At 51.4% G+C, this 25590-nt stretch overlaps 1 protein-coding gene across 3 annotated transcripts in view; it reads left to right on the forward strand.

The window, feature by feature from the left end:
• The window catches only part of Usp2 (ubiquitin specific peptidase 2), a 28283-nt gene extending 10349 nt beyond the window's left edge, over positions 1–17934 (forward strand). Inside the window, exons 1-12 of one of the 3 annotated variants that reach the window (XM_059267687.1) lie at positions 7297–7630; positions 11495–11545; positions 12391–12514; positions 13233–13344; positions 13445–13555; positions 14086–14150; positions 14329–14432; positions 14519–14599; positions 14705–14783; positions 14968–15075; positions 15443–15563; positions 16131–17934. In XM_059267687.1, coding sequence (XP_059123670.1) covers positions 7484–7630; positions 11495–11545; positions 12391–12514; positions 13233–13344; positions 13445–13555; positions 14086–14150; positions 14329–14432; positions 14519–14599; positions 14705–14783; positions 14968–15075; positions 15443–15563; positions 16131–16218 — 1191 coding nt within the window. In that variant the 5' untranslated portion in view covers positions 7297–7483 and the 3' untranslated portion in view covers positions 16219–17934. Of the gene's footprint in view, positions 1–7296; positions 7631–9494; positions 9531–11494; positions 11546–12390; positions 12515–13232; positions 13345–13444; positions 13556–14085; positions 14151–14328; positions 14433–14518; positions 14600–14704; positions 14784–14967; positions 15076–15442; positions 15564–16130 lie in introns of those variants that run through there. The other 2 variants (XM_059267688.1, XM_059267686.1) reach the window with 2 other exon arrangements.
• The last annotated feature ends 7656 nt before the right edge of the window (positions 17935–25590 follow it).

Below are 25590 nucleotides of genomic sequence, written 5' to 3' on the forward strand. Positions count from 1 at the left end.
GTATCATGGTAGATCCAAAAGCTGTGTCTCCCAGGACATTCCGACCCTAACAGTTAGGGTTGGCTACAGGCACGGGGATGGAGTTGGGTCCTCTTGGAACATGTCCAGCGTTGTCCACAGAGGTCAGGGGCAATGAAAGTGCTCCTCTCAGTGGAGGGAGCCTCTACTGGCTCTTCCTTTGCTCAGAAGAAAGGAACTCTTCTCATAGATGCATGTTTCTCCATAGGGTCTGCAAGTAGCCTGCATCAGAATGGTTTAACAATTCACCAGGCCCTCTGGAGTAAACACTCAGGACAGTGCCTCAAAATCTGCCCTGTCACAAGCTTCTCAGTAATTTCTGTTCTCCAAAGATGGCTTCTTTCTAAAACAACACATTTTCACGGCTCTCTGCTTTCTGGCTCTGTACTCTGCACCTAGCACTGGGTACTCTGTACCTAGCACTAGGTACTCTGCACCTAGCACTGGATACTCTGCACCTGGAACACCGAGTACTCTGTATCTAGCACTGAGTACTCTGCACCTAGCACTAAGTACTCTGCACCTAGCACTGAGTACTCTGCACCTAGCACCTGGCTTTCTCAGGCAGCTTCCTTAGCTTCAAAGCTCGTTTGCTCTTCTGCAAAATGAAAGCGCTCACAGTTCCCGTTACATAAATTACAGTAAAAGAGCCTGACACACAGACTCAGAAAAGGTCAGTCATCTTTGCACCTGGCCAGGTGTTTTAGGAGACAGCGAGAGCCAGTCCCCACCTCCGGTTCCCTTCAGGAAGTCCAGTCTTACCTGATTACAATAGGAGGCAGGCTGGAGTGTTTGTCATGGGCGGTAGAGAAAGAAGAGGTCATCTGAGGATAAGCCAGGCTGTCCGTAACCCCTGAAAGGCACAATCTGACCCTTTCTTGGGTACCTACCTGTCTGCTCAGTTGTGTTTCCTCCTCTATGAAAGTGAATGACCACACCTACCTTGCCCACCTCATAGGGATGCCACAAGGCTCAGAGCAGACAGTATGAGTGTGGAGGCATCTCAAGCCACTAAAACAGTACCGGCCAACCTTAACTTGGAGCTTCACAGGTTCCACTGAGCGTGAGTAAAGAACCGGTGTGGAGGAATGGAGGCATCACTAACATGCCGGTGAGTTGGCGTGCAGCTCAGCCCTGGGACTGTGAGGCTCCATTTTCACTAAAAACGCAGAATGATGAGCCAGGAGCCACCAAGGTGTGAGGAATAAACCCACTATCCCAGTCAGGACTGCAAGCCAACCCAGGTGCCTCAGCCCTGCAGAGTCTAGAGCCAGAGAGCACCAACCCAGTCAGTCCCCCCTCCGCCCCACCTCTTCTGTTCCCTTCCCGGGGCCTATGGAAGGACAGACTGTTCCCACTGATCACTGCCAGGCCTGTGCTTTAACCCTACAATCCTTTCTAATCCTCCTATGATCCACCCCCCCCAGCTGCTCCCTGGCCAGCCCTGGCACCCTGCCTGCTGGCCTCGGGCCTGGCACTTGCCCCGCCCAGGCCTCACCTCCTCTCCCCAAGAAGAGCCAGGGGTTGGCCCAGGGCCCTTTGAACCAAGCATAGTCAGCAGGCTAGGTACCTGCCTCCTCCATACAGAACCAGGGACCTAGGGGCCCAGGTCTGGCCTAGAATGTCCTCTGATACACACAGTCTCTCTCTGCTGGGGGACCTGTTTCTAGAAGTGATGGAATTCGAGTCTCTTGGTCCTGTTTGCCACTGGGGCTGCTGACTCATCTTCTGAAGCCTTGGGTTCCAGCTGTTCAGTGACAGGGAGATTATATAAGCCAGGGTCAGGTGATCCACCTCTCGGGTGGGACTCTGGACTTGAATGGTGCCCCGCAGTGAGATCAAGTGGAGGATGGCAGTGAGTGCCCAAGAACTCCAGGACAAAAAGAGGACCTTCCTCTCCTGTCTCTGCCTTCTCTCTCTGTTGACTCAGCCACACTGTACTGTACCTCTGTTCCCTTGGTTGTCCAGCGTGGCAGCCTGAGACCCTGGTGGGGCCTGTCCTTACCTGGCCCACCCCAGCCAGGCTCAGCCACTCTGAGGAGGCCAGACTTCCTGAGGGTCTCAGTCTTGGCCCGAGAAGGTCATTGAGAGGAGACATTAAGCGAGAGTCCCCACGGCCCGGGCAAGTCCTAGCTACTTAGGAAGGAAGGTTTGGGATTGACTTAGAGTCAGTGCAGTGCTAATATCCCCATCCTGTGAAGAGTCGCCGTGGGCTGTGACCTGGTCCACTCTTGCTTTATCCAGCTCCATTTTTCAACTGGTGTCCAGAACCCTCCATCCACCCTGTCTCCCTTCAACACCTCCCCCTCCCCCCCCCACCCCCACTCCCCCCACACACATACATAACACACACACAAACTCCAGGATGTCGCCATAAGTTAATACAGAGCTAGGGTGGGGCCAAGCAACACAAATTAATCCAAGCCCAGCAAAATGTTCCCTGCCCCTGGGGGACCCGCTCCACTGACCACAGGCCTCAGAAACAAACATCATGTTCAGAGCTCAGAGCTGCACACGTGGTCCCTCGGCCCCTCTTACCTCAATGGATACATAAAACTGGCACCGGAGACAGCTATAAGCAAGAGAAGGAAGTGTGTGGGCTTCTAGAATTTGGCTGGTTCAGTCCAGATTTCCTGGGGCTTGAAGGAGCACAGAACATTTGACCTGTGGGGGTCTAATTTGTACAAGGAAGTAGAGTTTCCTGCAGCTGATGGGAAGGGTAAACTGACCCTCCCTCCTCAAGGTACACTGTGGGCTGGAAGCCCAACCCCTCCCCCAAACTCAGAGCCCCAGCTTTTCCACGCCTCAATCAAGCCAGCAGTCTGTTTCTGTGACAACGACAGACACTTGCAAGGATCAGGGCCACCAGCCTTGAAACATCTTCCTGAGCCGAAGCAGCGTCACCTGGACAGAGCTGCCCACTGGGATCTGAAAGCAGCAGCAGATTGTTTCAGTCCCTGTCCTTGTAGAGCTAGCCCTGACTGAGGTAAAGAAACTGGCCTGCCCTACACCAGAGGAATGGTGGCCATGGGCTGCAGGACTAGCCCACATCACTCTGTCTGTAATTTCAGCCTCAAGAGTCATGGAGCCTCAGCCAGATTCAGACCCCAAAGGACTGTCTCCTTTTCACCCAGCCCACTTCACAAAGTGGCTCTGACAGAAAGGGGTCTCGCAGAAAGTTGGCTCCTTGCGAAATAAGCTATAGGTCTTTGTTGGCTGCATTTTGCAGCAGCCAGACCTGCCGGACAAGACTGGACACTGTGAGTCTGTTTCCCTCACCCTAGATTTCTCAAAATACTCCCATGCAACAGCTTTCCCCATCTGTCCCTCCCTGCTCCCAGAAACACCCACACCTCCCCTGCAACCTCCTGCATCCCAGGAAAGAGCAAGAGTGTGCTGGCCCAATGCCAAGATGGGAGTGCACATGTAATTACGTCTAAGTCCTGGGGACAGAGGCCGAATGCTACAGTGGGTGAGCATCTCTTGCCCAGCACCCCCACCCACAGCATACTTGCTTGGCATGCAAAGCCAGACACATCCCTTCCCCTTGAGGAAAACTGTAACTTGCAGGATTTCCCAGCAGAGCTTGGTCTGGCCCTCTTCATTAAGATCTCATTAAGGAACCTCCAACCCTGCCCTAGATGAGGTTCCAGGATGCTGGAGCAACCAAAACGGCCACACACCATCTGAGACCATTTGCGAGTTTTACAGTTATAAAACAAAGATAAATATATTCAGATAAATTAACAGCATGAAAATTGAGGGGATGAAGTAATGGGTATTTAGAATTGGGTGGAATTAATTAGAGAAGGCTTTATAGAAGGCTCAAGGTTGCTGTTTTGTTTGTTGTCGTTCTGGGGATCAAGCTCAAGGCCTAACTCTACCACTGAACTGTATCCCCCAAACCCAAGCAGTTGATTTGGTCTGGTTTTTATGGTCCAAGGGATCAAACCCAGAGACTTCTATCTGATCAGAGAACTGATTGGCTGGTTGGTTGGTTGGTTGGTTGGTTGGTTGGTTAGTTGGTTAGTTTTTTAAGACAGGGTCTTACTATGTAACCCAGACTGGCTTCAAATTTACAATCCTCCTGCCTCTGCCTCCCAAGTGCTGGGATTACAGGTGTGCACCACCACACCTGACAAAACTCAAGTTTTGAGTACAATTTACAAGTGGACAGAGAAAAGGAGGAACATCCTAGAGTTTCTTAGTACTTGTTAAAAGTGTAAGTTTGGCTGTAAGACCATCTGGGTTCAAAGCCCTACACAGTCACTTACTAGCTTTGCATCCCAGCAGAACACTGACCCCTCTGGGCAATAAGGTCCTTCACCTATAAACTAGAAGTAATAGTTACAGCTTCGTGGTGCGATTAGGGAAATTAACTAGGATAATATATATAAAGCCCATAAAGCAGTGCTTGGTCTCTCAAAGGACTTAATAGCAGCAGCTTGTTGGGGGGGGGGGTTGTGTGTGTGTGTGTTAGGCCTTTTCCTGGGCTAGCCTTGAACTAGCTATATAGCTAAGGATGACCTTGAATGTCTTATCTCATGGTATTATGCATATATAAGTTTATGTGGTGCTAGGGATTGAATCCAGGGCTCTGTGCATGCTACGTAAACACTCCAACTGAACTGCATCCCAGCATGAGTGTTTTTATTACATTTGTTTATTTATCATGTGTAGTCACACCCTGGTCTCAGCACCTGGATGGAAGGCAGAGCATAAGTTGCCAAATTATTTCTCTCCTTACACCACATGGAACCTAGGGTTGGAACTCAGGTTGCCAGGCTTGGTGGCAATCACCTATACCAGATGAGCCGTCTTACTAGCCCTCAAGTGTTGTTTCTGTAATTTTTTTTTTGTTAACATATATAATTATACACAATAATGGATTAATTATGATATTCTCATCATGCATCTAACGTGTTTTGATCATACTCCCCTAGTCCCCCCATCACCCTCTCTCATCACTTCTGCTGACGATCTTCTTCTTCCCAAGCAGTTCCCCTTCTACTTTCCCCCCCCTCTTTTGGCAACCCAATGAGTTTCTTAGAGTGGCTAACAGGAACATGGATGAGAGGTCATTTACAGGAGTATAACACCTTATCAGCAGTCACACTGCTGGATAAAATGTTAAGATAGCATCTTGCTATGCAGCCCAGGCTGGTCTCAAACTAGCAATCCTCCTGCCTCAACCTTCTGGGTGCTGGGATTATAGAGGCACTATGCTCAGCTAGTTCTGTTGTGGGTTTTGTTGTTATTGTTGTTGTTGCTTCTTTTCTTCGTTTGTTTGTTTGTTGTTTGGTTGGCTGGTTGGTTTCTTGAGACAGGGTTTCTCTGTGTAGTAGCCCTGGTTGTCCTGGAACTCCCTCTGTAGACCAGGCTAGCCTCAGAGGCACATGCCACCACCCGACCTAATTGTGTTTCTTTAAAAAAAAAAAAAAAAAAAAAAAAAACATAGCCCAGAAGTAGCAGTGCAAAAAAACCAGCACTCAGGAGCCAGAGGCAGGAGGATCTCTATGAAGCTACATAGCAAGTTCCTGGCCAGTCAGGGCTACCTAGTTAGACCCGGTCTCAAAATAAAAATTGTATTTATTTTGTAAGCCTAAATAGGTCAGAGGACAACTGGGGGGGGGGGTCCTCTTCTTTGACCATGTGTGTCCTGGGGCTCAAACTCAGTCAGTCTTGGAAGCAAGCACGTTTACCCACTGGGCCATCTGTCCAGCCCTAGTCCTATTTCTTAAGAGCAGAGTGGAGCAAGGTAGTTGGTGGCAGGGATCAGAGAAGCACGAGGGTGGTGATCATGGAAAGAGGCTATAGACAGACAGCTTTACAGCCTCCTGGACCACGTGCAAGATGCTCTAGTTATCTCACAGCAGAGATGTGATCAAATGCGAGCATTGATGCACCCAAGTGCGGGACCTGCCCCTTAGAAAAGGGTGTAGCTGCAAAGGCGGAAGCTTGGAGAAAAGGGCTGCTGCAGAGTGTCCAGGGTCCAGGTTGGGTCAAAGTCTGAAGATCATGCCTCCAACCGTGACCGCCCTCAATGCCAGTGGCTCCTGCTCCCGCCTCCTTCTGTCATCACTGCTGGGGACAGGATGGTGAGAGGCTTGTCCGTACTCCCCACCAATTGGCACCAAATTCCTATTTTGTGGGTGGCCTAGGGTACAACCCACACATGCATCTCGGACGCGATCCCCATGTGGCTGTGGTCGTGTGTGCGGTACGCGTGTACATGTGGGGATGCGCATGCCAGGAGGCACAGAAGCAGCCCACAGATGAGTAACAGCGCACACTGCTGCCTCTCCGAGTATTTTTAAACGCTAAAAATACTGGCTAAAAATAGCCTGCAAGCTCCAAACAAGATACTTTCTCTCGGCAGATTCCTGCGCTTCCCTGTTAGGTGAGGGGGCGGAGCATCAGAAACAAAACCCTCTCCCTTAGACCCTCTGCCTTGAAGCATTGCCCACGTGGAGGCCAGAGACCACCCCCACACAAGACCACCCCCCAACACACAAGAAGAGCATCTTCCTCTCGTCCTCTTATAAAAGTTAAATTTGAGATTCTAGAAGAGATGGAGTTGGGTAATAGGTTAGGAAGGTCCAGAAATGGTTCTTTCCTGGAGCCAAAAGGGCCAGTGACCTATTGTACCTTATAAAATGAGCACCGCCTCTCTTGATATTATGGGCTAGGCTAGGTCTAGAGGAGGAGCGGAGCTCAGCCCCGGAGGCGTTTGGAAATCTTTCCTAGCCCGGGCTCCTCGACCCCCTGCAGACTGTGAGGAGGCTGGGCGTCACGAAGACCCAGGTTCCCCACATGGTGGACGAAAGTGTGCGCCTATGCATTTTGCCCTGAAAAATAGTGAGCTGTCGCTGGGGTCTCAAAAGGGTCTGCAACCCCTAAGTTCACCTCTGTCTGCTGCCTGGGCGGAGGCGCTCCAAGCTGACTGACACTTGATCTTAAGGGGGCGTCCCCCAAAGACCAACCCCTAAGTTGCGTCCAACCCCTAAGCCGGCCAGGGAGAGCGCGTCCCCGCTTTGCCCCGGTAGGGTTCCCGTGTCTCCGTGGTCCGGAGGTCAGCGGCTTTGGGCAGGCCCGGCGACCTCGCCGGAGTCCGCGTGCCGGCTCCCGGGGCGGGGCGGAGGCGGGGCGGGGCGTGGTCCCGGGCCCGGCCCCGCCCCGGCCCGGCGCTGACGTCGCGCGGCTGGAGGCTCGGCGGGTCAGCCAGTCCGCCGGAGCGCGAGCGCTGGGCCCGGTCGGTTGGCTGCGCGCGGTGGGGAGGTTGAGGCGGAGGAGCGCGCGCTGGGCCCTGCAGTAGCGGTTACTGCCCCGCGTCACCGACGGGGTCCTGTCGCTGGGATCTCCGCTGGCTTCGGTGTCCGAGTCGTGGCACGGCGCGGGGACTCCCCCGTAACCCTTTGGTCAGCCGCGTCGGTTTGGGGGCATAGCCCACCGCCCGCTCCGCAACATGCGTACCTCCTACACCGTGACCCTGCCCGAGGAGCCCCCCGCCGCCCCCTTTCCCGCCCTCGCCAAGGAGCTGCGGCCGCGCTCCCCTCTGTCCCCGTCCCTGCTGCTCTCCACCTTCGTGGGGCTTCTGCTCAACAAAGCCAAGGTACGCGGGCCCCTTCCTGGGACCTCCCACGCTGAAGGTCTGGGGGTCCTGCTTGCTCCCGGGATCGACTCCAGCCCACCACGAGTCTCTGAACCCCAGGACGTTCTTTCCCACTCTTACCCCTATTTTCCGAGGGTCTCCTGGCAAGGGATGCCCCCTTCCCTGGAAATCGCAAGCTTGCTCCAGACTCCTCCCCTCTTGATATCCAAGCCTCTAAGGTCCCCTAACCCCCTCCCTGGGTGACCCGAGCACCTGGTGGCTCTTGGCCTCTTAATTCCAGTCACCTATCAAGACAGGTGCAGGCGAGAGTAACCTTGACTAGGGCTGGTGTGTGACTAGAGGGAACAGACATCGCGCTGGACTCGGGGGTGACTCCTCCAAGGCCAAACTCCAACAAGGAAGGTGTCTCAGAGGGGTGCCTCCCCTTCTCTGTTCCCAAATAGGCTCTCTCCCGGGGGTCAGTTGCCAGGGTGCTTTGACCCTGTGAAGGGCAGAGGTTGTAGACAGGTGAGAAAATGAACCCTTCTCTTCCTGGTCCTCTTCAGCGGCGTGGAGTGGACAGTGCATTCCTTGATTGAAGCAGCTCGTGGAGTAATGCTGGGGCTAAGGCTGGGCACTGTCCCTTTGGGAAAGAGAGAAGGGGCCTGAGCTTGACAGGTCTTATGTAACAGGCACCAGCTCCCGTGTTGGCAGTACGTGCCCTGCCCCGTGCCAGGGCTACACCGGGCTCCTCGGCTGCAGCCAGGACACATGGCTGACCCTCACCATGCAGATAAAGCAAGAATGCCCCTCAGCTGGGGCATCTAGTGTGAAGTCACAATCTCAAGTCCACCTTCCTTACAGACCAGTCCCCAGATGCCAACCCGCATTGCCCAGTGACAGGCTGTTTGAGCCCCTGCCCCTGGCCTGGCAGAGGAGTGCTGTTTACTATGGAAGCGGCATCTGCTCTCTAGAACAGGGCTTGCTACTGAGTCAAAGCTAGGTTTGCTGATGACTGAGTGTAAGGAAGCGCCGGGGCCAAACTTTCTCAACTCTGCACCTGAGTGCCAGCTGGAACCACTTCCTTGTGCCGCCGCTGTGAGAGGCTGGCTGTGCAGGGTTTCTGTCCCCCCTTTCCTAGCCTCTTTCCCTGCCAGCCCTGAGGTAGGATTGTTTGCCCTGTGAGAAAGGTCACTCCTGGGACATTTTGTTCCTCTCTGGAATGGGAAGTGCTGACTTTCCCTGGAGCTCCTGATTTCCTATTCATGGTAGAAGAATATCTGGCCTGGCTTAGAGCAGCCCTGCTCCCCCATCCACTCCCACCCCCAAGCCCTGGAAGCCCCCACCTTAACCCAGAGCACTGGGAAGTTGGCAAGTGGAGTCAGGCATGGTGGTGAATGCCTATAACCTCATCACTTGGGAGGCTGAGGCTGGAGGATAGCTTTGAATTTAAGACCCACCTGGTCTACGGAGTGAATTTCAGACCTGCCAGCGCTATATAGTGAGACCCTGTGTCTAAGAAAGGAAAACAGAACTTGCCAAGTGTTTGGGAGGGTTCAGGAAAATTTTAGATAAAAACATGAGTTCCCACACTAAAAAAAACACAAAAGTCGGAGGGTCCCAATGGTGATTTGGGGGAGCCTCTCTCCTCTTCCCACCCCAAAGCCAGTAGAAGCATTGGGGCCCAGAATACTAACTATGGGGGATGAAATGCGCTTCCCACCTTCCAGCTGCCCAGTGAGCCTGACAACAGGAGGGACTGGGGACTGGGCACCCCAGTCTCCTTTCCCTACCCTCACTAGTGCTGGGATAAGTGCCTCAGCTGAGAGCCCGCCTTGGTGGATGTGGACATGGTCACCAGTGGTAGGATGCTTTGCGTCTCTACAGCCTGTTTAGACCGATGTCGTCTCAGGCACAGGGGGTAAGGACTAGCCAAGAGCTACCAAAAACAGGTGTGAGTGGGCATCGTGTGTGGGCACTCCTCGGTGGGTGCCTCCAAGCGGGCAGCATGGAGACTGCAGCAGTGCTTTCTTGTGGGGCGCTGGGGAAGAGGGAGTCTTTTACCACTTTATCCGAAGCTCCGATGAGATCTTTGTCCGCAGGGACTGTCGCTGTGGTAGCCAGCCCCCTTATAGGGCCCACCACGGTTGTCAGCCAGGCAGAATTCCCATTTTGCCACTACCAAGGGTTGAATCCAGGGGACCTTACAAGCGCTAGCCAAGCCCAGTCAACCACGACACCCAGTGGTGGGATTCACGTTTTTATTTGGGGTCCCCTATGGTTAGCACTACAGGCCAGGGCAGTGCAGGGTGCTCCACCCTACCTGCTGCCAGCTGATGGTTTAAACCAGGTCTGAGTGTGCTCCCTTTCTACCTGCTAGAGTTGGACCTGACCGCTGACCAGGGGAGGGATCCTCTTACTTGTGGGATGGGCCTGGCACTTCTTGAGAAAAGCCCTCCCTCGGCCTGCTCTTCCCTCCCCCCTTCAAGCTGACAGTCTCATGGGCTTTGAGCCGCTGACAGCCAGGCTGTCAGCACACAGCATGAGTAATTTTAGCTGAGTTATTTCAGGCTCCTGTTCTGATCAGGGTTGAGCTGGCCCCACGCATGCCCCAGCCAGGGTTGCTCCAGAGTTACCTGCTCCAAGGCCTCTTCTTCCTAAGAGAGGGGGTGGCAGACTCATCCACAGACTCATCCCCTGGCTCTTTAACCCTTTGAGCCTGAAGGTTTCCTGATTCCCGGGAGGTGTGCCCAGGGTTAGCTAAGAGACCTTGACAGATAGCACCCAGAGGCTGCAGCCTCGCACCTGTCCTCCTCACCAGCCTCCACAGTAGAGACTAGAGCGGCACCTTCAGCCAGGTGCTTCCTCAGCTTGGCGGCACATGCTGTGGCAAGTGTTTCCAGCCAGTGGCCAGTTGGGATGTTGAAACCTGAGGCGGGCGGGGAGGATCCTCCTGCCTTGGCTCAGCCCTTAGAAGCTGAGTTCAGCTGGAAGGAATTCCACCTGTCTCTAGCAGCCCAGAATGGCAGGCAGCTTGAGTTTTTCCCTGCGAAGATCGAAACTCAGTTAGAGTGGCTTGTCATTTAACCTTTCTCAACTGCCTTAAAGTCCCGATTATGACAGCTCCTTTATATATTGAACGTCTAGTGCAAATGTAGGTCATGTGAAATCGTACCTGGATTTGGGGAATGAAACCTCTTTCTGTTGTTTCATATAGATCAGACTAGGCTTTGTGTTCACCTATGTGTGTAGCTGAGGTTGACCTTGAGTTTCTAATCCTCCTGCCTCCACTTACCAAGTGCTGAGATTGCAGCCATTCCTCACCATGCCTGACCTGGACTTTCAATTTCTTACAACAAGAAATTTATATTCCTGGATTTATGAATCCCTAGCCTCTAGTTCTAATACCTCGTCTCCACTGTAGCAGAGGAAGAATAAAGATAGAGAAGTCAGATGTAGTAGCTTATACCTGTAATCCCAGCACTCGTGAGGCTGAGGCAGAAGGATTGCCACAAGATCACTAGGTTACCCAGTGAGACCATAAAAAAGCAAAGCTCTAAAGAATAGTTTGTGTGTTGAAAATAGGCATTCCTCCATCCTCTTTTCTCCAAGACTCATAGACCAAGGTTGGAAAGGGACACTCTGCCGGGCTGTGGTGGTGCACACCTTTAATCCCAGCACTCAGGAGGCAGAGGCAGGAGGATCTCTGTGAGTTCGAGGCCAGCCTGGTCTACAGAGGGAGTTCCAGGACAGCCAGGACTCCACAGAGAACCCTGTCTCTGTGAAGACACAGGGCGCTGCAGTGGTGAGGGGTGGGTGTTGATTGACGGCTAGCACAGGCCAGGCTCTGTGCCTCCTCACAGGTCACGTGTTCTTTGCTTACAGAATTCAAAGAGTGCCCAGGGTCTGGCTGGTCTTCGAAACCTTGGGAACACGGTAAGTTCCTCCCAAATCCTGTCTTTCCGGGAGAGTAGAGGCTCTCCTGACCGGGATAATCCAACAGAGTCCCCTCCTAGCTCCAGCTAACTTCCTGTCCTAGAGGGCGATCAGTACCTGCCCTTCCTGGCTGGTATTTCAGTGAATTGCTGGGCTCTGTCTCACCCGCCTCCAGCAGGAAGCACTGCTAAAAGGAAGTTGCCCTTGTCACCACAGCCTGCTGCTCTCCTGGACCTTCCTCGGGATTCCCATCATTTCCCACCCTCCTCTGACCACTGTGCCCACACCCTTTTGTACACCTCAGCAGGAAATAACCAATTATACGGCCTTTCCCCAGAGTGGGGACTTGCCTCACTCCTCCTGCCTTCACTCAGGAAAGGGGGACCTGGCCCTGTGAGGGAGTTCATTTCTGGGTAGATGAAACAGAGAGCCTCTAGTTGCAAGTAGTAGAGGTACCAGGTCAGGGTCTTACCTCCATCACTGTGATGAAAGTCAGCTTTCTGTCCCTAGGACAGATACATGAGCTAAGTCCATTTAAAGTGACAGTACCTTTATTGGGCTGTTGTAGTTCATGGCTGACTTACTGGCTCTGTCACTTTGGGCTTGTGACAAGGCAGAATGTGTGCAGCAAACAAAACCGTTCACCTCATGGCCAGGGTGCAAAAGACAGAGAGGGAAGAGATTGGGGTCCTTCAGGCCTCTTCAGGGGGACACCCCCCAGTACCTGAAGGGCTCCCTCTGGGCCCTGTCTCTTCAAGTTGCTACCACCTCCCAATACAGTGCCATTAGCTGGGAACCCATGGCTTGTGCGCACATCCGCTAACTGCCCAGACCGTTTCTTTCAGTGCTTCATGAACTCAATTCTTCAGTGCCTGAGCAACACCCGTGAGCTGAGAGATTATTGCCTTCAGCGGCTGTACATGCGGGACCTCGGTCACACCAGCAGCTCGCACACAGCCCTCATGGAAGGTAATTACGGAGCCCCGGTGAGCGTGGCCCTGCCTCCGTTCCCAGCTCTGCTCGGATCTGCCAGGCTGGGCAGATAGTTGTGTTTTGGGTACACTCCACCCCTCTATTTTTCTTCCTTTGCCTGTTGTTCACTGGGATTCATTCCAGAGTCTGTTGTTTGAGACACAGCCTTGCTGTGTAAGCCTGGTTGGACCCAAGCTCGTGATTCTCCTGCTTCAGCCTTCCAAGTGTTGGGATCACAGGTGCACAGCACCATGCCCAACTCCAGTTTCGGGGTTCCATCTTGTTTGTTCTTTGGTCGGTTGATCTATGGGTTGGTTGGATGGCTGTCTTGTTTTTGAGACAGAGTCTCAGGTAGCCCAAGCTGGCCATGAACTCCTGACCTTCCTACCTGAACTCGGGATCACAGGTGTACACTACCACACCTAGCTCAAGGTTTCATAGATATAATCACACCTGGGGCTGGAGAGCCGCTCGGTGGTTAAGAGTACTTACTGCTCTTGCGAAGGACCAGAGTTTGGTTCCTAGAACCCATGTCAGGCAACTTACAACAACCTGTAACTCTAGTTCCAGAGGATCCAGCACCCTCTTCTGGGCTCCTTGGGCACTCACAAGCATGCATGCATACCCACACAATTTAAAATAAAATCGCTTTTTTAAAGAGAAAATATCTCACCTGTCCTCCACCCTCTCTCTCTCTGGTTGTTCCTTCCAACAGAGTTTGCAAAACTAATCCAGACCATATGGACGTCATCCCCCAACGATGTGGTGAGCCCATCTGAGTTCAAGACCCAGATTCAGAGATACGCACCACGCTTCGTTGGCTATAAGTAAGGGCCTTGAATGCATGTCTGCATGTCCTCCCCAAGGGGGCGGTAGCAGAAGCAGGGGTGCTGGTAGATGCTGCTCACTCACTTTCTCTGGGTTCAGTCAGCAGGATGCTCAGGAGTTCCTTCGCTTCCTCCTGGATGGGCTCCACAATGAGGTGAACCGGGTGACAGTGAGGCCCAAGCCCAGCCCTGAGAACCTGGATCACCTCCCGTAAGTAAGAGGAAAGCTGCTGAGAAGTGAGGTCTGGGGACCTGAGATTTGTACCTACTTTGAGAGTAATGATCTGGGGAGAGTCAGCTGTGCTTTGCTGTGGTTTTTAAAACACAACCTTTTTATTTTGGTGATGGTGGTGTGGGCGTCTGTGTTACTGAGGATTGTGCCTAGGGCCTTGTACATGAGGGCAAGCACTCTGCCACTAAGTTACATCCTCTAGATGGCTTTTGAAGATTAAAAGGTTGAAGCCAGGCATGGTGGTACACACCTGTAATCCTAGATTTCAAAAGGCTGAGGTAGGAAGGATTATGAATCTGAGAGCAGCCTGGGCTAATCCTGTCTCAAGAAAAACATCATAGCTTGGGAGGTACGGCTCAGTGGGCTGTGTGAAGAACTGAGCAAGGCCCGAGATTGCATGCCCAGCACCACAGCAAAGACACAGATACATAAAGATTCTAGTTGATAGCCCCTGATGCCTACTGGGGTTTGAGCTCTGACCCAGCCGTCTTCCTGTCTGTGGTTCCCAGTGATGATGAGAAGGGGCGACAGATGTGGAGGAAGTATCTAGAGAGGGAAGACAGTCGGATTGGGGGTAAGTACACACAAGAAATACCTGCCTCTGCTGTTCCCTGCTTTTACTGAGAAGCCCTGAGGATCACTTTCCCAGGGAACCCCACGTCTGCCTGGGGCTCTCAAAACTAAGGCAAGAATGGGGGAAAGGAAGACAGGCAGTCTGTGTGGTCAGCACACCCCGGCTTTCTCTTCCCCAGACCTCTTCGTTGGGCAGCTAAAGAGCTCCCTGACGTGCACCGACTGTGGTTACTGCTCTACGGTCTTCGATCCCTTCTGGGACCTCTCGTTGCCCATTGCAAAGGTATGCCCCGCCATAGCCCCAGCACCGGCTTCCCTCTCGGGCTTGGCAAGGCTGTGGACAGCTGACCTGGACTTTTTTTTCTCCAGAGAGGTTATCCTGAGGTGACATTAATGGATTGCATGAGGCTCTTCACCAAAGAGGATGTGCTAGATGGGGATGAAAAGCCAGTAAGTACTCCTCAGTGACAGAGACGCCATCCACAGCGCCCGGCTGGGGAAGGTCCCTCGGCCCGAGGGCCACAGTTCTGTCTGACCCCTTTTGTCTCTCTTTAGACATGCTGTCGCTGCCGAGCCAGAAAACGATGTATAAAGAAGTTCTCTGTGCAGAGATTCCCAAAGATCTTGGTGCTCCGTATCCTTAACCCCCACGGTGGGGACCTGACTTTTTGGGGTGACTAATGACAAGAGACCAAAAGGGGAGGGGAGCAGAGAGGGGGAAGTGTAGACTTCTTTGTCGGCCTTCCTGCTTCCCGAGAAGAATCACTTCTCCAAGGACTCTGTTCCGGTTTTTTGTTCTTGACTCACGGCAATCACAGACCTGAAGCGGTTCTCAGAATCCAGGATACGAACCAGCAAGCTCACAACATTTGTGAATTTTCCACTAAGAGACCTGGACTTGAGAGAATTTGCTTCAGAAAACACCAGTGAGTATACTTGAGCAGGAGGGAAGAGCGAAGATGACAGGCCGCGGAGGGGCAGCAGGAAGCTAGTGAGTTAGGAAGAGACAGGAAGTCAGAGCCGGTGAGATAGGTCAGCAGGTGAAGGCGCTGGTGGCCTGAGATGGAACCCCAAAACCCACACAGAAGGAGAGAATTGACTAGTGACTCCTTCGAGTTTCTCTCTGACCTGCACACACACACAATGAGTAACTAAAATTACATTTTAACTTCTTTTTAAGTAAAAGCTATGGTTTCTTTAAGGGAAAAAAAAGGATAGGGAAATAAAAGGAAGGAAGGGGAGGAACATGGGGCCAGGAATGCCTCCAGGGCTTGACACCTGTCTCCTCCTCAGACCATGCTGTTTACAACCTTTATGCTGTGTCCAATCACTCCGGAACCACCATGGGAGGCCATTATACAGCCTACTGCCGAAGTCCAGTGACGGGCGAATGGCACACTTTCAATGACTCCAGGTGAGAAATGGCGTTGGTTCAGACAGGGCTCCTAGTAGCAAACCCCCTCATATGGCTTCCATCTTGAGTGGACAGAAAGTCGAGATCAAAAGCTACATCGTACACACAAGTCTGTGCTGCCCTTTCTGGGGCTGTCAGAAATGGGCACGGCGGCTTACAGCTGTAACTAAACATCTGAGAGGTGAAGGCAAGAGATCAGGAGTTCAAGGTCATCCTCAGCTACATAGCAAGTTTGAAGTCAGCTTAGGTTATGTGAGACCCTGTCTCAGAAAAAGAGGGTGGAGCTGAAGACAGCTGAGTGTTAAGAGCTCTTACAGCTGTTGTTGTGGGGAAGAGTCCATTGCCATTGGCCGCCATGGGCACCTGCACTCTGTGCAAGTACCCACACGTGCACCACATATGCATAATTAAAAATCTTGACAAAGGAAAAAAAAACCCTCAAAGGACAGAGGCAGAGCTTAGGTTGGCATAGAAAAGTTCCAAGGCACTTGCTCAGCCTCAACCACTGGGCTGTGTCCCCGTGGCCTTCCTTGACAGGCTCTGACTTTCCCCTGCTCTTTTCCACAGTGTCACACCGATGTCCTCCAGCCAAGTGCGCACAAGCGACGCCTATTTGCTCTTCTATGAACTGGCCAGTCCACCCTCCCGTATGTAGCATTGAGGAGCTACAGCCCTTCCCTCTTCCCTGTGGCGGCCCCACGTCCTAAGTTTTTTAAAAATTCAGAAAAAAAAAAAACACCACAAAAAAACAACAACAAAATCCTGACAAGTAAGAGAAAAATAAAGTGAAATAAAGCTGTCGAGCGGAAGTTGATACGGCCTGGTCGGGGTCTGGAGCAAGGAGCCAGGTGCCGAGCCACGGCCAGTCAGGGAAGACGACTGACCGATGCAGAGACGGAGTCAGCAGTGTTCCTCAGCTCCTCGGCTTCTCTTGTTTGCATTTTTAAGCTTGTGGTTTTTTCCTGTGTGTAATAAAAAACAGCGGTCTGTGGGGAGAAGATGCTCAGTTCCACCTGCTGCCCTCTCCTGCCCCACACCTCCTGGGAGGACAGCGCCCTCTGGAGCCTGCTGGGAGCGTCGCTGCTGGATGGAGCTAGGGAGGACCGTGCACGGAGTCTCCCCCGGACCTGCTCACCAGCCCAGAAAGGAAACACCCATGAGCCAAGAGCCCTCTTAACGCCGCTAAGTCCAGGGGTACAGATGAGGGGACATCTTTGAAAAGAGCTGGTTTGGGTTTTCAAAAGCCCAACTTTTTAAAAAAAAAAATTAACTGTGACGAACATGTTCCGACTGGAGATGCCGTCCGTCCTTCACACCTCTTCCACAGCTGGGACATTGGGCTAGCCCTCTGTTTTTGTTGGGGTTTGTTTATTTTTTTTTCTTTTCTTTTTTTTAACTTCTCCAAATACAGCTTCCCTAATGCTAGCCCCCTGTGGTGGTAGGTGAGTGTCAGCCAGGCCCAAGCGTAGTCACAGTAGACCTGGGATCTAAATAAGTTTTCTGTTTCAAAGTTGTTTTTTCTTTTCTTTATGTTTTGGATGGAATCTAGTTGCCTCCAAGAATTGTGCCTTATAGCATTTGGGGACCAGGGGGTGACTTCCCCTTCCTGAGATATCCTGAGCCGTGTCTCTTTACCCCAGTGCCGTGTTCAAAGCCTCTTGGGGAAATGAGGTGCTGCCCTTGGCCCCTGGCTTGTTGGACATTGCAGTGAGGTTAGGGGGAAGTGGGTAAAGGAGATTTCTTCAGCTAGTGTATCAAGTTCTTCCTGCAGTCCTCTCACCCCGCCCCCCCATAGAGCCCCCAGCTGTTTGAAGGGCAGCACCGGCCCCTCCTCCCCAGAGCTTCGCCTTTAATTTATTTTCTTCTTAATGCCCCATCCCCCAAGCTTCCCACCATCTGTCCCTTTCTCAGAGTCTCCTGGACAAAGGCCCTCTGGACTGAGCTTCTCAGGGACACCCATGCCACCCCTACCTACCCCACCTGGCAGTCGTCTTTGGTCCCACCCTGGGAGCTTGAGCCTGGATGTCTGGGATGTCTTGTATGGTTCTTTCCCATGGATTTGATTTGGCCCACAGTAGGCAAAAACTCCATGCTGTCCCAAGAGTCAAGCTACTCAGCACTAAGGCATTTTGCACACCCCCACAGGTGGGCCTGGCTTATGCCCTCAGAACCTGGAGTGCTTGAGTGTTCCCAGGATGAGGCACCCTAGAAAGACACCCTGAGTTTACCTGGCCTGATACCCTTCTCTAGGGAAGACCTGTGAAGCTGAGCCCCAGGGCTGGTGTACACTTGCTTACTATGTAAGCAAGAGTAGGATGTCTAATGTACAGTGGAGCCTTGTACAGAATAAATAGTAGCTTTGAGAAAGACACTGCTGGTGTGACAGTCTTGAATTGGGAGGGGCTTAAATCTGGGAAGTGCTCCCAGCATCGCGAGGGCCTCAGTTCCTTGCTTCCGCCAGTCTGTGAGCACTGCCTTCTAGAAACTCACCCACCTGTTACTTAAACTTTTCAATTTTTTTTCTTGGTTTTTTGAGACAGGGTTTCTCTGTATAACCCTGGCCATCCTGGAACTCGCTCTGTAGACCAGGCTGGCCTCGGACTCAGAGATTCGCCTGCTTCTGCCTCCTGAGTGCTGGGATCAAAGGCATGCAACCCCCTTGCCTGGCATTCAATTCTTTTGTTGTTGTTGTTCTTTAAGTTTAAATAGTATGTATTTCAGATGTCATATATTCTACATCTGGATTCCCAGACTGAGTTTGTCCTTGTGTTTATATGTATTTTATTCCTTTGGCCAAAATGTCTATGAGGTATATCATACTTCCAAAGACCTCAGTATCATCTTTCCAAAGACATTATCCTGCCGGATGCCATCTAAACACCTGGGAGAACTTCCATATCTGGTGGTAACATGTTTTTACACTTACTGGGGGAGGCAGTGCGTGTGCATATCTGTGGAGGTCAGGACAACATGCAAGAGTCTTTTCTCTCCTTCCACCATGTAGGTCCCGGGGATCAGAACAGGCCATCGGGCTTTGGGACAAGTGCTTTTACTTGCTAAGCCACTTGGGCAGCCAACCCCTTTTTAAATACAGTATCTCTGTAGCCCAGGCTGGCCTTGAACTCACAGCAGTCCTCCTGCTCTAACCTACAAAGTATCAAGATTGCAGGCATGAGCCACCACACCTGGCTCACATTTCTGTAAAAACTGATCTGTGTAGACCAGACCTCTGCTGCAGACCTCCATGACAGTGTCGCTGGTCTTAAATGTCATGACTGTGTGTTAAAGGGTTGATCTCCTGTCTTAGGGTTTTTATGTCTGTGAAGAGACACCATGAAAGCACTTAACTGGGGCTGGCTTACAGTTCAGAGGTTTAGACCATTAGGCAGGAAGCACGGCAGCATGGAGACAAGGTGTTAGGTCGCTGGGAGCTCTACATCCCAACCCCCAGGCAGCAGGAAGAGAGAGCGACACTGGGCCTGGCTTGATCATCTAACTCCAGTGACACACTTCCTCCAACAAAGCCACACCTACTCCAACAAGGCTACACCCCTAATAGTGCCACTCCCTAGGGGCCTATGGGGGCCATTTTCATTCAAACTACCATATCCCCTAAGGCGGTTTGGCTTTTACTTTGTTTTAATGTGTTGGAGATTGAAGGCAGGGCCTGTGCATGTTAAGCAGGTGTTACACTGAGTATACTGAGTTACATGCCCACTTCCTAAAGAACGTCCATCAAAATTTGAGAGCCAGGCCTAGAGGCCCAAGCCTGTTACACCAGCACTTGGAGAGGCAGGGCTAGAGGTAAGAGAATCAGGAGTGCAAAGTCATCCCCAGATCATAGCAGCTTGAAGGTCAGTCTGTGCCGTATATAAGCTTCTGTTTCAAAAAGGAGAGGAAGGGCTGGAGAGATGGCTCATCATAAAGATACTGGCTGCTCTTCCAGAGGACCCCAGGCCAATTCCTAGCAAGCACAAATCAGTGCACAAATCTGTAACTCCAGTCCTAGAGGATCTGATGCCCGCTTCTGATTTCCGGGGGCACTATATGCACATGGTACACATACATGCCTTCAGGCAAAACACTCAGACACATCTTTTTTAAAGTCAGGCGTGGTGGTACACCCCTTTAATCCCAGAACTTGGGAGGCAGAGGCAGGTGGATCTCTAAGTTTGAGGTCAGCCTGTTCCATAAGTGAACTTCAGAACAGCCACAAAAAACAAAAACCCATAGTGACATTGTCCTTTTGGGGGAGGGGGGTGCACTCATCACTACTGCTTCCCTTTTCCATTTCTTTGGAAATGGAATCTTAGAACTAGAGAAACTAAAGTTCCTCCCTCTCCCATAAGCTTAGAATGTTCCAGGATTATTCTTCCTAACTACCTCACTGCTCTAGACACTAAGGGAAAATAAAGTTTATCTAGCCATCCTTGCTGTGGCACAAATACCTGCTGCCACTTGGGGCCTGTGTGCTACTGTGTGGCCCACCTCATGAAGGAAAGGCTTTTTTGGTTGGTTAGTTCGTTAGTTGGTTGGTTGGTTGGTTGGTTGGTTGGTTGGTTGGTTGGTTGGTTTGGTTTGGTTTGGTTTTGGTTTTGGTTTTGGTTTTGGTTTTCAAGACAGGGTTTCTCTGTGTAGCCTTAGCTGTCCTGGAACTCACTTGGTAGACCAGGTTGGCCTCAAACTCACAGAGATCTGCCTGCTTCTGCCTCCCAAATGTTGGGAATAATGGGAATAAAGGCGTGCGCCACCAGGCCCAATTTGGAAGACAACTTTTTAATCTGGGAATTTCATGAGAGTGGAGAAGAAAGAAGACGATGTAACTTTTATTCTGAGACATGATGTCATATAGTGCCGGTGGCCCTTGAGCTGCCTAAGGCCTAGGATGAGCTAAATCTGGTCTCCAGCTTCTACTTCTGTAGGGGCTGGGATTCCATTACAGATCTGTGTGCCTTCCCCATCCCATTTTAGTTGACATTGGGAATTGAACTCAGAGCTTCTGGTATGCTATGCTGGAGCTCTACCCCCAAACCACACCAGCAGCATAAGAAAGAGTTAAATAAACTCTGTGGCTTCTCTCTGAGGGACTTGGACTTCCCTGTCCACCCCAGGAATGGCGGGACCTAGGATGAGACGTCTACAGGGCTGGTGGCTTCTCCCAGTCAGCCACAGGTAAACAATGTCCTCTTTTAAATAGAAAGTGGCTCTCAGCCAAGCAATGATGCCTGGTTTTCAGGGTGGTAGAAGCCACCCTGTGCATTCTGTTCTCCAGAGAACAGACCGTAACAAAGTAGGGACTCAAGCCCTGGCCCTTGCTCCCAGCTTTCCTTTCTCTGCTTGGCCAGCGGTGCCATCTCATCCCCATGGCAACGGTCCCCAGGACTGCACCAAACCCCAAACACAAGCAGGTCTGTCGTCGCATTTCTTTGTGATCTGCTTCGCCTCCTAGCAACTTGGATTATTTCGCCATTCTTAACCGGTGTTCCTGCAGGCCCTGGCTGAGAGAGGTGCTGCCTCTGCAGTTGCTTTTGTGACCTTGAACAAGATCCTCCCCTTTGTAGGCCTCCCAGCCTCGTGGGGGACTGAAGGCCTCTGCTCAGGTATTTTCATGCTAAGTCACTTTTCCTCCAAATACACACTTGAATTGGGACTTACACACCCAAGGTTCCCTGGCCCAGTTTATAGGTTATTTTTGTTGTTTGTTTGTTTGGTTTACATTTACCTATTCTAGGAGGACAGCATGTGCACACCACGGCGTATGCATGGAACTTCTGAGAGTCCTTTCTTTTCTTCCATCATGTCAGTTTCTGGAATCAAATTCAAGGTTTGGCAGCAAGTGTCCTTACCGAAACCGATAACAAGGAAATGCAAGAACAGATCTACTTGTACTGGAGATCTGGTACGATACTAGCCATCTCTCCAGCCTCAGAGTTCGTTTTTGTTTGATCAATGCTCAACCCAATTCATATTTCATGGATCTTTAGAGTTGGGAACTTAGAGGCCACCTGTCACTTTGACAGTAAGGGTACTGAAGGCTGAAGACCCATCAAAGGCCATACCACCTGGCTGCGGGAGAAGCAAGATGGAGCTCACCTAGTTCTTGCTCCACCTGAAGCCTTTTGGTTGAATTGGGGACAGCATTTGGCAGGACTCTCCTCAGAACTGTCCTACCTTATTAGGAAGCGATGGGAACCACCATGTAAGATGCACACATGCCCAGCAGCAAAGCCTGAAGGAGCTAGCTGAGCCCTGCTAGGTCTATTTGAGCTGGACACTTCCAAGGGTCCCCACCCTTCAACTCTCCTGGGCACCAACAACCACCTGTGTGGGTTGCCTAGGACAGGAGGAAGTGACCAGCAATCACAGCTCAGGGTGACATGACCTCCCTGGGCCCAGTTTCCTCGTCTGTAAGCTGATTATGATAATACCAGCTCAGAGCTAGGAGACTGCTTAGAAAAAGTGTGGCACATAGTAGGTACTCTATTGGGGCAGGGAGTAATCTTCTTCTCATTGCTATGATCAAATACCCATCAAGAAGCAACCTATGGCCAGAGAGCCACTCAGTGGGTACCTAAAGCACTTACTGCACAAGCCTGGGGACCTGACTTCAATCCCCATTGGGGAAGGAGGGAGCTGGCTCCTCAAAGTTGACCCGTGACCTCCACATTCACACCTGCATGTGCATTTGTGTGCATACACACACATCTTTTATTAGATAATATTACTACATAATTATGAATTTTTAGATAATAATGCAGTTTTTTTTTTATTAGAACTGGGTTGGCAAGATAGTTCAGCAAGCCTCCAAGCCTGGCAACTTAGATTCAATCCCTGAACCCACATGGTAGAAGAAGAGAATCACTCCTGGCCTCCGTAGGCCTCTGCACACATCTGGTTCAGGCATACACACATATACATAAATAAAAATAAATCTCGGAGGGAAAAAAGACCATATCTCAAAAAGTTGCCAAGAAAGAGGATGCCATGGCTGGAATAGCAGCCTCCTTGGTAGACTACATGGGTTGCCCTCAGGACCTTGGAGACGATTTTCTAGAGATCTTCATGCCTCTGCTGTCGATGCTGTCCCCAACCTGGGCTCCAGACAGGTATGTGGGTGCCTTTGGGGATCCTCTGGCAGTGGCCAGGGTTCACATTGGCCATGTCATCTTATCCATCCGCATTAATCTATAGAATAAAAAACAAGTCCTTGAGCCCTTGTGTAGAGACAAGTTCAAGTCCCCTGGCTGCCAGAAGATTCACATCTCTAAGAAGTGGGGCTTCACTAAGTGGCAGCTGAGACACGGCTCATCCCTGATGGCTGTGGAGTCAGTCACGGTCCCCTGGACAAATGATGGGCCCTGTGCACAGACGGCTTCCTCTGTGCTGTCCTATACCCCACCAAGTCACGACTGTAATAAACCCTACCCAATCTGAGTTGGGATGGAGAGGAGAGGAGTCTCTGAGCCCCACTTTGAAACTGCTTCTGCTAAGTCATGTGCTACAAAGATAAGGATGACCAGCTCCATCAGCCCACTTCATCACCCAGCCAGGCCTGATGCCCACAACCTCTAGTGAATAATCACACCATAGGGCTCACCGCCCCCCAAACTCACCATCTACAAAGCCCAGTGCAGGATGTCTGTGGGTTCTAATCCAATCTGTCTTCTCTCTCCTTCTCTCTCTCCTCTCCCTCCTCTCTTCCCTTCTCTTCTTCTTCTTCTTCTTCTTCTTCTTCTTCTTCTTCTTCTTCTTCTTCTTCTTCTTCTCCTTCTCCTTCTCCTTCTCCTTCTCCTTCTCCTTCTCCTTCTCCTTCTCCTTCTCCTTCTTCTCCTTCTTCTCCTTCTCCTTCTCCTTCCTCTTCCTCTCTCTCTCTCTCTCTCTCTCTCTCTCTCTCTCTCTCTCTCTCTGGTCTCACTATGTAGCTCTGGCTATTCTGGAACTCACTAGGTAGACCAGGCTGGCCCCCAAATCACAGAGATCTGCCTGCCTTTACCTCCCAAGTGCTGGGATTAAAGGTGTGAGCCACCATACTTGGCTGTCCAGGACTGCTGGACTCCAAGTTCAGAGTCCAGGAGAGGGTTGAGGCCTAGACAGAAGCAGCCAGGCCGCTGAGAGGGCACTGGACAAAGGCTCCTTTCCTGAGTGCAGAGACAGCCGTCTTAGGCTCACAGATCTGTCTGCCCCTTCCACTCTCCTAACACAGCGTGGCCCCCTCTAGAGTAAAGTTGTATCCATACAAAACACATGCTCAGTTTTAACTCTTTATCTTTTCTGTTGTGTGACATCTCAGAGCCTTAGTATCGACTTTTGTAAAACGGTTATGATACCCCCGTTGAGTTACGTATGAAATGAGAGAAAACAATATGTAAGACCTCTTGCCCAGGATCTAAAACATCACAGACATTCTACAAGTAGTGGCTGGGAACGTGAAGTTGTTTCCAGACTCTCAGCCCAGCCCAGCACTGTGATGAGACAAGACAGACTGCAGTCCCTTGTCTTTCTCCCTGGACCGGCTGCGCCAGGCGGGGATGGGGCACTGCTTTGTAGTGTAGACCTTCGACCTCGTGACAGCAGCCAGACCAACAGCCAGACTCCACACCTCAACCTGCCCACAAAGTCAGGTGTCCTTCCTCCTGCAGGCTTGGGGACCCAGATGTGGGGAGCCAACCCCTCAATCTCATGCCACGCTTTCTGTGAGACTGCTTCTCTCCTCATTCTTACAACACAGACAATGGATATAACAGGTGAAAACACCCTCCCAACAGCAAGGAGGCTGAGGCAGGAGGATGGCTCCAAGTTTGAGACTAGCTTCAACACAGAGAGACCCTGTTTCAAAATAAAATAACAACTATAATTCAACAAAAAATGGAGTTGGAGCTGTAGCTCCGTTGGTAGAGTGCGGACCCAGTGTGTGTGAAGGTTCAACCCCACACTATGTGGTGGTGTACACACAGCCCCTGGAAACAGACAGGAGGCTCAGGAGCTCCAGGTCCTCTTGAGGAAATGGCTTAGTGAGTAAGTACTGGCCACTCACGGAAATACTGTGAATACCAGTCAGGCATGGTAGACCCGTGGTCTGTGGTCCCTGGAGTAAGCTGGTTGGCTAGACATGCAGAATCAAGCAAACTCTTGGTTCAAGTGAGAGACCTTGCCTCGATATATAATCTCATATAAATATATGTGTGTGTGTATATGTATGTACATATGTGTGTGTGATCAAGGAAAACACTGACATCAACTTCTAGCTTCCATACACACATGCATGAGCATAACACACACATCATATATATATAATGTTCATAGTCATCCTTGCCTACATAAAGAGTTTGAAGCCAACCCAGGCAATATGAGATCACCACACACACACACACACACACACACACACACACACACACACAAAGCCAGCCAGCAGGGTGGTAGTGGCTCATGCCTTTAATCCCAGCACTCAGGAGGCAGAGGCAGGCAGATCTCTGTGAATTTGAGGCCAGCCTGGTCTACAGAGTGAGTTCCAGGACAGCCAGGACTATAAAGAGAAACCCTGTCTTGAAGAAAAAAAAAAAAAAAAAGCTGGGGTGGAGGAGGAGTGGCTTCTTCCAAAGGTCCAGGGTTAGCCAGTAACTTTGCCACTGAGATGGGGCAAAGTGCCGACTTTGTCTGTGACCCTCAGATGGCTGCACACCTCTACCCCCCCCCTCGAGCGCTTGCTCCCTGTCTCTGTCTCTCTTCACCTCAGGCTCCAAGGCCTTCACTGCAGTCATGTTCTCCAACCCCCGGCTCCCCAGGAGCGCCCACCCTCGTTACCTTGGGGGCAGGAGAGGGCAGGTGACTCCCCTAATCACATCCCGCAGAATCCCTAACTTTTCTCTGTTGGCGCCCACAGCCACTGCCTGTGCCTTTAAGGACTGCTGTTCAGTGCCAGGGTCTTGACCTCAGCATCCTCAGCTGAGTTGGATTAAGGACCATTCCGTGCTTTTTGTGAATTCCTTCTCGCATCAGTTCCCTCCCCCACGTGGAGAGAGAGTAGCCT

Source organism: Peromyscus eremicus, chromosome 7 (assembly GCF_949786415.1).
Source record: "Peromyscus eremicus chromosome 7, PerEre_H2_v1, whole genome shotgun sequence".
NCBI lineage: Eukaryota > Metazoa > Chordata > Mammalia > Rodentia > Cricetidae > Peromyscus > Peromyscus eremicus.